This window comes from Crassostrea angulata, chromosome 10 (genome assembly GCF_025612915.1).
Source record: "Crassostrea angulata isolate pt1a10 chromosome 10, ASM2561291v2, whole genome shotgun sequence".
In the NCBI taxonomy this organism is placed as follows: domain Eukaryota; kingdom Metazoa; phylum Mollusca; class Bivalvia; order Ostreida; family Ostreidae; genus Magallana; species Magallana angulata.
The window spans coordinates 29529809-29541633 of record NC_069120.1 but is presented as its reverse complement, the minus strand read 5'-3'; the positions used below and the strand labels follow the sequence as shown (position 1 = coordinate 29541633).

Genomic DNA, 11825 nt, shown 5'->3' with positions numbered 1-11825 from the left:
TTTCTAAATAATAATATTCATGTACATTTTCTTTAATTTCGTCGTAAAATGGAAAAATTATAAAGAAATATGAAATCCATCTACAATATGTGCAAGTGTCTGTGAACATCAATTTATGCTAAAAAAAAAAATAATGCTTCAGCAAAACACTCATTGGGCCCCACTGAAAACTGTGCCTCATATTGTCCAGAACCGTAAAACGCTTTTCGTATTGTATGTAGTATACACACAGAACTTTTGAAACCGCCTACCAGGTAGCCAATCAGTAGGCATTATCTTGCAACATGGTCTTTTGAAGGAAATTACCCCCCCCCCCCCCCCCGAAATAACAACTTCATTTACTTAAAACATCATTGAGATAAAGAGCGATGGTCTTAAATTGAAATTATAAATTGATCCTAGCAAGGAGAAGCGATGTGCTCTCTCTCTCTCTCCTTCATGATTATCAAGAGCGGGCCAATTTGTCTTCGTTCTTGCTGGCGACTCTCGATGGTGCGAGATATTATCCAGATGAGTTCCGAAAACTGTCTTGATGTATCTGATCAATTTGTCATATCTAGTTTGTTAAAGCGAGAGAAGGAGGGACAGGGGTCAGGGGAGGCTTCAGCAAATAATTCAGAAACAAATCTATTCTTCTCCATTTAACTGTCCACTTGGCGAGAGCCTCCCGTCCACGAGTAAGCCATTTATAGATAATGGATTTTTATTAGTTAGATCGTGTTTCTGAAGATTTCTACGTGCGTAGTAATGCTACTCGGTTATGAAGTATGTAGGTTGTTGTTATTATTAAATTGAACCCAAATAAAGCTGAGAAAAAACGTGTATTGTAGTCTAACTTTTAATTAATTAAAAGTTTCTGATTGAAATTTCATTTAAGCTACTAGTAGCTACGTTTGATAAGGAAGGTAACTTTTCGTTTAAATAATTGCCATGTAAAATAAATATAGTGTAAATGTTTTAAAATCCGCGTTGAATTGGAAAAACATTTTTAGTAATTCTCTGTACAGGGCCTCATTATGTTAAGACGATCCTTGACCTCTTTATTAATATGTATATCACTAGATGTCATGTTCCAAGCTTTTTTATCCCTCACAATGTCTTTAAAGAACGTTAAATAGTTTAGCATGTCTATCATCAACAAAAATATGCACTGAAAAATGGAACAGAACAAATTATGCAATCGCTAATCACAGGTATTCCGTTTTGCAAAAGTGCTGAACCAAATGCAGCGAAACGTTAATTTCTTGTTTTCAAAATTTCGTGGCGGAAACCAAATGGGGATGGATTTTATGAAGTTATTTATTAATTAATTTTTTTCCTTTTTTTATTTTTGCCAAACAAAATGGTTTGACTGTATTTTTAAAATAAAGATACATATTTCCATATAAATAAAGGTTTTTTTCATTCCTAAATTGTTATAATCAGGCTAATTAAACGTTGATGATAAAATCCCGATTGGAAAAGATACATGTTGTACATAACTCTATTCATCTGGGGGATCATACATAACAAAAAACCAATTTAAATATCGCATCTTTAAACGTCAACAGCTCCCAAACAATAACCCAAATGACGATTATAGCTATCGTTATTGAGCCAATGTCTGCCAATTTGTCTTCTGAGAGACTTCGTGGATTTCCCTGCCTGGTTTCTAGAATTAGCGTGTTTCAAAACTAGTAGCGACGCCAAATGTGATTACTATTTTCTCACCCTCGCGATCTCGGGTCCCTATGGGCATCTCAAACACTGTAATAATCTAGCATGGATGTGTTTCTTTATCTGCAATGTTGAATAACGTATTTGACGGCTAAGAAAATTGATTTTCACTGGCTTAGAAAAGTCCGGCGTAAAATGCATCACTGAAGTCCATCAGAACGGGAATATGGCTTTCAATTTCTCAAAGACTAGGCCTAATTGTAACCACAAAGGGACCAGGAGTGATTTTTTGGAAACAAGTGAAATAAAGCAATACGTGATATTGATCAACGCTAAGATTGAATCAACAAATGTAGATTTCAGCGGAAAAAGGGAAAAGAACATAGTCGATTACTTATTTACATAAATGACAGTTATGAACTATACATCGTACAATTTATTGCGACGCGGTTCTTTCGAGGGATTTCACGGATGATGTAGCTATGTCTGAAAGAAATGACAACTTTTGCCATAAATGATATAAATCGCTTTCTTTCCAACTCACATCATATGATTTAGGAAGGGTTATTTGATTCATAGCGCAAGACACGAAGAGAGTCGAGTGCTTATTAATAAAAGGAAATCCGATCGAACACTTTCGTTAAAAAATATGAACATGGTGAATTTTGTTCGCATTTACGAAATAAGACAAAATGGCCAAATTTTTATTGCTAACAATGAAATCTATAATTTAGAAATTTAAAAAATTTAAAATCTATTTGCACTCGATCAGAAACGGTCACATTTATGCATAAACCGTTACTATTCTATATATAATTATATACATGTACAGATGCTTCTTGAACAATTCATATAGTGTCCAATACAATACCTCAAAAATACCCTCTTTTTAAGTAAAAAAAAAAAAAGCCCAACTTCCACTGAAGTGATTTCACATTTCTGATTAATTCAATGCGCTTTTTAAACAGCATGTTTTCTCGATACAACTCCTTTCTTTTTTTTCTTTTTTCACATTGGATTTAAATTGCAACATGAAAATTAAACACTAACATCTTTGTAGTGTCCCCCTTGAAAAGAATATGGACGACGCGCAATGGCGTTAATATGATTATAATAAATGGTTTTTCTTAGAAAACAGGATAACACTGTTAAGCACAGGTCACCGTGGCAGAAAATTAAGTTTGGTGGCGCGTGCCTGGGCATTACAGATCCTAATTCTGCCGCATTCAGTCTCTGTTTCTTTTTAATAAAATCCAGGCCTGCTAATTCTCAGCGGTCGCAGATCGGTCCCTTATTTACGGAGGAGGTGATTGAGAATATTCCACAACACCATCTGGTCACCTGCTATCTAATTTGCTGAACGTTTAATTCATTTAAAACCAGAGAGAGAGGGGGAGAGAGAGAGAGAGAGAGAGAGAGAGAGAGAGAGAGAGAGAGAGAGAGAGAGAGAGAGAGAGAGAGAGAGAGAGAGAGAAGAGAGAGAGAGAGAGAATTATTTTAACAAGACCTTGGACTTTCGGTTGGATGTAGCTAACTATTTCTTGCGTCAAAACAAGTTTTAAAAAATGACGCTGGATTCAAGTGAAATGTGCACCGATTGCGTAGTCTTACCCCAAAAGCCAGACAAATTTTGTTGATTTCAAAGAGCCATGGCTGAGTGGCCAGCAATGAAATAGACAGGCTTACGTCACATTGCTGTTTGACACAACTACCCAAAGTCCAAGCTCCAGTTAAAATGGTTATATTTTGTTTTGTTATTATAATACATCTTCGCTAGCCAAGGGTTTTCGGTCCACTTTGCTCCCATATGGGGAGCAAAGTGGACCGAAAACCCTTGGCTAGCGAAGATGTTATAATAGTACATGTATTAAACATTGGAGTATTTTCATTACCAGACGTAAGATTGGCCGATCTATATGTTTGAAATGCGTAGAGGGGAAATCTTTATGTTTTGGAAAGGTAAATAAAATATATATAAAATTCACTTTTATCGGTTTTAAAACTGTTGGGTTTCCTCGCAGCTCTGTCTGGATTTACGAGATTAATCCTTGATATATTTCACGAGAGAGAGAGAGAGAGAGAGAGAGAGAGAGAGAGAGAGAGAGAGAGAGAGAGAGAGAGAGAGAGAGAGAGATTCGTTATTCACCTTTATTCACAACCAAAAATGTGTGTTGCTATATACCCCGATCGGTACCTTTGTTTTTTCAAGCTGGTTTGATTGCATTATTTGCATTTTATTTATTAATTACTAGTAATCAACACTTTAATCAATCACAAAGTTTCAACATTATTCGAGCAACTATAAAAAATAGTACTTCCGTCTATAAATCATTATTCTGGTAATGTCTGTGATATTATTTTCAAATTATATTTTCAACAATAGCTATAGATATTGATGAAGAAAATGATAAGTTAACCATATATATACAATCAGCCTCGCAACGTCAGGGGTCCTGATGATTGGGCTTAGGACCCCTGCCGTTGTGAGGATACCAGATGACATGCACCCGATCCAGTTCAAATATATTACCAATCTTCTTTACATGAACAGAATATCCAGATTTCGATTCTAACATTGCATTGATTTAAAAAGAAAATTCTTTTGCAAATGATTTTTTTTTTACAAAGTACATGTTATTACTGAGAGATGATGCAACTTGTAAATGAATAACACGAATATTAAGTTTATCATTTTTTTAACATTTTTGATTTTTTCTTTAAATCTATTATTTTTTGCTAGTTTTCAAAACCATATGTAAAACTCGAATAAATCTATTTGATAGTATCTATTGTAAAGTTTTCTAAATGTTTTCCCATTCTATCGCACTACACTTTCTTTTGAAGTAAAAATCAGCAGTTTACAGACTCCATTACACTTCATAAGATTCTGTACGATGTATAAGTCTGATATACATATTCTTTTGGTTAATACCACGGGCCCTGGAAGTTTAGTAAATATATTGCATGTGCATGTATAAAAAAGTACTTTTTATACATGCACATGCAATATATTTACAATAACTTCCAGGGCCCGTGGTTAATACTATTAGAACAACCTAAATCCGTGGCATTTTAACTCGCAAAACCGCTTCTCTGTGATACAAGCGTGTCGTAAAAGTCTTTAGTTTAAATTTTTTCCGGATCTCAATATATATACGGTCACCGGTTTTTCGTTTAGTTTACTTGCATCTTATCCGTTTTGACGAATCGAAAACGTTCACATGTGAAAAATTGTTATTGTATTTTTTAAATCAAATACATGAGAGATGTTTACTGTAGAACCTGTTTCTTAGGAATAAATACTTTTCTAAACGGTAATTATGATTTTTTGTTCTTCAGCTCCCTTTTACACACTTTTAAAGTCTTGTGTTCGTTTCATATTACCGGCTATTTTTGTTTTGAATTCAAAACCACTGGAGGAATTTATAACACTAACTCACTTCATTTTTATAAGTAAAAAAACACATTGTTATTGAATTTTTTATACTAGCAAGGCGACAACATTCATAATGAGTGCACCGACTGAAAGTGACAAGACCAAGAGACGGAACAAAAACCTGACAGTAGAACAGATCCAGGAGGACAGCATAACACAGGTATTACTCGGATATTTAAATGCTTACTTAACCTCAAAAGTATAAAACGAGACATCATTATACATTGATAATATCATTCATTATAGATTGCATGATTGAATCGCAAATGTCACTGTGTAATACTGTGTTTGAAGAATTTAAGTATCAAAAGAGAGAAAAAATTATGAGCAGAATATAAATGATTGGCTATTCGTTCGCCCTAAAATGCGTTGGCCCTTGATGCCTTTCGCCCTAGTCTCCGTTTGCCCTTGAAGCCGTTCGCCTTAGGTACGTTCCCCTTACTTTTTATACACGATTAATGTATTTATATATTTTTGTATCCTGATCAATTTAATTTTATGAAGAGATTAATTAATAAAAACAATAACACCATTTCCTCTGAGACAATAAAATCACCAATTGACTGATGGTGACATGATAGCGATACAAAGACTTGTGAATTGATTTAATATTTATTTTTTTAATGTTAGTTTATTTAAAATTTTTCTGTTATTATTTTGTAATTATTTTAAATTTCACTTCATAATATAACCATATTATGAAATCTCCGTATATATCTCATTAAGAGATCAAAGGATCATGTCATGTAAATTCTTCAAAGATAGAATAGGTGATAATCATCTGCGTGGCTTCTGAATGAGCCAATTAATTAAAGTCTCAATTTCTTTAATTGTTTAAAAAACATCAAACGAATCATTATAAAAACAACAAGACGGTTATCAACAGTTTACGGCAATAAAATCTTACAGTTATACCAATTACATGTACGTCATTTTTTGATGAAGGAAAAACATAGAATAACGTAAGTTATACGAATAATTAATAAAAGTTATCGAGATTTCAGTTAAAAGTAAATGAAATAACTTATGATGTGGTTTATGAAAAAACAAGGTGTGAACGAGGTTTAGGGCGAATGATTATTAGGGCGAACGATAATTAGAGCAAACGGACCTAAGGCAAATGGACTCAGAGGAACCCGTAGATAGGGCAAACGAACCCGATACCTAAATAAATGATTATATTTTGATTTGGTTTTTTCACAAGTAGTATGAACATGTCAGTTAAAATTTTATAAAACAAAACAACAAAATATTAAGAGAAATTGCCATATACCAGGATTTAAATACTAGTGATAACCAATTATTATATTTCCATGTTATGAATTTGACTTTATGGGGGTTATTTTTCCATTCATTTTTTTTTTATTTTAAAATACCGGTAAGTTGTTTAGAGTACATACCTTTAGATTTATATGTTTGTTTATTTTAAGCTTGCAAGTCAACACTGGTCAAAACAAGCTTTGGAAAATGGGGTTCCATTTAAAACAGAGGTATTTACCTAAACTGATTTCCTACATTTAACATTTTGAATTTTTTAAAATGAGTTAGAAATACATGTACCTTTATAACAATATAACACTTTTTAAAACAGATTGTTGAAAAGGTTTTCAAAGAAGAGCTGCTGGCCTCAAAGTGAGTGATATGCGTTTAGAAATATAAACTTACATGCAGTCCATACTGTATCTGATGAGTACATGTATGTTAGCAAAAAAGTTGAGCAAATGCATCTATTTATTATTTCAGAACTGTATAATGAATTAAATCTGCATGTTTTATTTTTTTTTTCATTTTCACAAGTGTATATCTTGTACATATTAAACATGATCTTTGAACAAGAATCTGTCTGAATTAGTTTTCATGGATCTTGATTAAAGTACACTCCAGTATTTAAATGCAATATTTCTACTTGGATTTTCAGGTTTTCAACAAAAAGAACTATGTTACTAGAATTCAGGTATAAATTCAATATTTTAATGATGAATTGTATACATTTACAACTAGAACACTTTAATGTAGGTGTGTGTTTAAAAAGTATATTTTGATAAGAAATTACAACATTTAATTTTTTTTCATTTCAGCCAGTACCTTGAAAATTACTTATGGCCAAATTTTACAAAAGAAAAGGTGGGTTTAAATTTTTTGAAAGATTAAACTAAAAAGTATTCCTTGTATTAAAATATGAATACATGTAAATGTACATGCATGTTCATGTGTAACCTACAATAATATGATATTTGGAATATTTCAGGGACATGCACACATAATGTCAATTGTATTGATGGTGAATGAAAAGTTCAGGGAAAGAGTACCACCTTGGGAAGTAAGATTTTCAAACATGTTTAAAGTTTTTCAAATTTAAATCACTTTGAGATTTTACATAATAGAAAATTCTATCTGAGTTTTATTTATTTAAACAAATACTAATTTTAGCTGTTATGAAAATTGATAAGAATTAATTCAATAATGTCTAGTGCAGCTATGTACATTGCAATTGAAAACCATGCTTGTCTGTTTTACTATCATCTTTTTTTTTTAGTCCTTCAAACAACACCCAGAGCATTTCAGTGATTTCAGTCTCAGGGCCTTGGAAACCTGTCTTGAAGAGGGTACATCACTCAGAGAGTTGTCCATCCTTCTTATCTTCCTCATTCACTGTTTCAACAGTTTGGTAAGTCCATTTATTCTCCATACTAGGCATCTTTCTAAGGATTGACAGTTACAACCAATAAAAAGGTGTGAATGATGAAAAAGTGATGGAGCTTAATAGTACGCAGTGCAATGAACTTGTTAAAATATGATTTTGTTACTCAATGTACCTTTAAAAATGCCTCTTGGCTGACCAGTTGTGTGGTACAAAATCAGATGATTTATATGTATACACGTACATGCTTCTCCCTTTGAATTTTTAATATTTTGTATATAATATTGTGAATTGAATGTTTAAACATTTTTTCTCTATAGGAAGTGGACCTTATTCGTGAGCAGATTCAGAAACTAGTTTCTCTACCTATATGGAGCAATATTTTGCAGGTACTTATGAAACTTAACGATTCTTAATATCTTTTATGTGTGTTGTATGTTTTTTGTTGTGTGTGTGTGTGGGGGGGGGGGGGGGTTGAAGTATATATATTTCATAGTGAGTCGAAATAGTAGTGTTTTGCTGGTTAAAACCATTGAATTATATTAAGAAAGGTTTCCTAAAAGAATGAACATGACATCAATTTGAACATTTTTCAAACAGGGAAAGAGGGATGAAATTTTCAGAAACAATCCAAAGTACAAAAAATTCTTCAACCTGATCAAGAAGAACGATGCCAAGCTGTCGGAGGATCAGATGAAGAGGGTGACGTTTGAGAGGGGCTTCCTCTACCACATGATCAAAAAATTCCTCGGAGTACTGGACACTGTTCCACTGAAAGGTATTGATGCCCGTTATCCATAGATGTGTATGGAAACTCATCTGTAAAGCTGATCATCATCATAATTTACATGTACTTCATAAAGCCACTGAGCAGTCTTACAGTGTACAGAAAGATACATCATGGCTTCTAAATTAATTTTTAAAATCTATACTGGAATTTTTGTATGTTTATTGAGCTTTTGTTAAATATAGTTATTCTTATTTATAATACTACACATTGTTTCAAACAAATTGCTTATTGTGCATTTTTTAAGCAAGTTCTTACACTTGTATTTATAGTGCTGAAATCTTTATAATCTTAAAAACTTGATATTGCTAAAATGCAAACAGATTTTGAATCAAACTTTACATGTTCCTAACAGCTAGTCAGACTAACTATGAATTGAAAATGGAAGACAAATTTCATTATTAGGAATGGAAATTCACAAACTGCATGTGTTCTTTACCATTTCAAGGAAGAGTGACTGAATTTTTTATAAAGAAGATTTATTGCAGGTGAAGTTCCATTCTCCAAGATAAATTTCTGTGAGCGCTTCCTTGAGTTGATGATTGACATCGAAGCTCAGCTTCCCACACGACGATTCTTCAATGTTCTCCTGGAAGACTGCCACCTGGTGGTCAAATGTCAGCTCTCCAATCTGTGTAAGCGGTCAGAGGGCAAGCTGTTTGGACAGGTAATTGTCAAAGTTTTAAAATGATGTCACAGTGTCTATGACACTGATAACATTGATGTTTTTGTGTACGCTTCTAACACTGCAAACTGAAAAAGATTTGAAATTAAATGAAATTGCATTTGTTTGTGAATAGTTTAATTTTGAAAAAGAATTTTAAAAAAAGAGCTTTTGTCTTTTGATTTGGATTGCTTTTCATGTAATTAAGTTGAATATAAAAGAAAATTTTAGTGCCTCAGATTCTAGACCAACTATTGTGTTAGTAGGTGAAGACATTAACTGTTTTTAAAAGACCAAAATATGTAAATCTGTACTTTTTAATACTCAGTTACTGGAAATGTTGAGCAGTTACACAGAATTTGAAATTGATGACATCACAGGCGAGGCCCTGACACTGCACAACAGAATTGACATCCATTATGACAGAGTCCTGAAGCTGCAGGTATGAAATAGCAATAAGTGTAATAATGATGTCATGCATTATCAGCATAATTAACTACTATGATATATTTACTAGATTTAATAAAATGGATTTATCATGATATTACATTTGAGCCAGACTGATAGTTTAACCTTGCATAAATTTTATGACAATTTTTAGATAAACCTTCATTCTATTAGGAAAGCACATTTAAGTAATATAATTAAATATGTACATTTATTTTTAAAAAGTTATATTTTGGTTTAATGTATTATTTCAACAGAAAGTGGCTTTCAAGCACTTCCCAGACCTGCAAAGGTTTGCCATTGCCAATGTAGCCAGCGTGGACACTAGAGCAGCTCTGACAAAGTACTTTAAATCTCTAAGGTAAGAACATGAAGCATGGTTTACACAATTTTTGCAAACTAATCCCTCCAATTTTACTTAAGATTGCCAAATACAGCAAATATACACTTATACTTGTAAAGAAATTAGATTTTTGTTTTTGAAAGAAAATGATGCAAGTTCTGTTGTTCACTGTCACTGTATCTTACATTTTATTTTCATCCAGTCCCGTAGAACTTCACAAGATCTTAGCATACATCCACCAGTTGCCCCCGGTGGAGAAAGAAGAGGACTGTATATCAGATGCGGACTACCTGCTGGAGCTGTTGATCTCCAGACACGAAAAACGCAAGTCTCAGCAGGAGAGGGTGAACGAGATGCCCCTCTACCCCACGGAGAAGATCATCTGGGACGAAAATATCGTACCTGTAGAGTACTTCTCTGGAGAAGGTATTACATGTACTAGTATATGAAAATATAATTTTGGAAATTTAATGATATTTTTCTATAAATTCGATACAATATACAGAATATATGATGTTGATTTTTATCATTAAAGGCAAATGAAAGAATATTTTAGTCTTTAGATAGAGGGCCTTGCTGAAGAAAGGAATAATGTTGGTTCAGATTTTCATTTGAAACGTTCTTTAACAAACATTGATAAAAGAATAGAATTTGATTACCTGAAGTTATATCAGCTAGCTTGAGCTAGTGATCTTCAGATTTATTTTAAAGTTTAAAAAACTTGGTTTGTTCATAAGAAATGTATTCATTTCATTAACAGGTTGTTTGGCTTTGCCTAAGCTCAATCTGCAGTTTCTGACTCTCCATGACTATTTGTTGAAAAACTTTGATCTTTTCCGACTGGAATCTACATGTAAGTTATCCAACATTGTTTGATGTGTAAAGGTAGCAAATCCTGTATATGAACATGACTTGAAGATAATTCTAAAACTCAACATAATTACATGTGCATTAATGAATTGGTTTTTGTTTTAAATGATTTACATTAAACATGTATATGTACTTGAACTGTTATGCTTATCAAAACTTAAAGTTGACAATGGTATTTACATGCACATTTAATATTATTTATTTACCTGACCTTAAATTTGACATTTGACAGATGAAATTCGGCAAGACATAGAGGATGCAGGATCACATCTTAAACCTTGGTATGTCGCTTCATTGTTATAAGATATCTATAACTGATTTCATGAATGAACAAAGCATCACTAGAGAAAATAAGCTTGTTTATGGTTTAAAAGATTAAACATTGAATATCTTGCACAAAGAGCTATTTAGATAAAAATATAATTTTTGAAATTCAGATTTTTTTCATAATTTATTTAATTCATGAATGGATAGTGTTTGACTTTTTAGTTGCTTATGTAAAACAGATTGTATCATAAATTATGAATGAAGTATGTAGTGTATGGGTAAACATGTATTTGTAAACTGTCTTTTAAAACTTGATGAATTAAACAGGCAGTCAGAAGATGGCAGCTGTTTGTTTGGGGGATGGGCCAGAATGGCTCAGCCAATTGTTGGATTCAATGTTGTGGAGGTTAGCACTATTCTATATTATTTCTCTCCCTTAACTTTTAGTGTATTTTTTATGAAGTAAAAATGAATTAAAGCAGATTGTTTATTTGAGAAATGATAATGATTTTTTTTTGACAGGTTGCCAAACCTCGTGTCGGAGAATCTCATCCTGCACAAGTGAGAGCAGACGTCACAGTCAATCTGAGTGTCCGACCTCAGGTTAAAAAAGAATGGGAAGGTGATTATAAATCAAAATATAAGTTTAATTTTCCATTAAACAAGAATCTTAAAAAATCCATATGTATCTTGTTGTTATGAAAACGATCATTA

General features: G+C 32.6%; 1 protein-coding gene across 4 annotated transcripts in view; it reads left to right on the top strand.

The window, feature by feature from the left end:
* Positions 1–4842: 4842 nt before the first annotated feature.
* LOC128165249 (RNA helicase aquarius-like) overlaps positions 4843–11825 on the top strand; it is a 64647-nt gene continuing 57664 nt past the window's right edge. For 3 of the 4 annotated variants that reach the window (XM_052829623.1, XM_052829625.1, XM_052829621.1), the window contains exons 1-18: positions 4843–4970; positions 5147–5252; positions 6523–6582; positions 6684–6724; positions 7011–7046; positions 7171–7216; positions 7341–7412; positions 7629–7760; positions 8054–8122; positions 8334–8511; positions 9009–9187; positions 9513–9626; positions 9889–9992; positions 10177–10400; positions 10735–10827; positions 11077–11125; positions 11439–11517; positions 11634–11733. In XM_052829623.1, the coding sequence (XP_052685583.1) occupies positions 5166–5252; positions 6523–6582; positions 6684–6724; positions 7011–7046; positions 7171–7216; positions 7341–7412; positions 7629–7760; positions 8054–8122; positions 8334–8511; positions 9009–9187; positions 9513–9626; positions 9889–9992; positions 10177–10400; positions 10735–10827; positions 11077–11125; positions 11439–11517; positions 11634–11733 (1663 nt within the window). In that variant the 5' untranslated portion in view covers positions 4843–4970; positions 5147–5165. The remainder of the gene's footprint in view (positions 4971–5146; positions 5253–6522; positions 6583–6683; positions 6725–7010; positions 7047–7170; positions 7217–7340; positions 7413–7628; positions 7761–8053; positions 8123–8333; positions 8512–9008; positions 9188–9512; positions 9627–9888; positions 9993–10176; positions 10401–10734; positions 10828–11076; positions 11126–11438; positions 11518–11633; positions 11734–11825) is intronic. The other variant, XM_052829622.1, reaches the window with a different exon arrangement.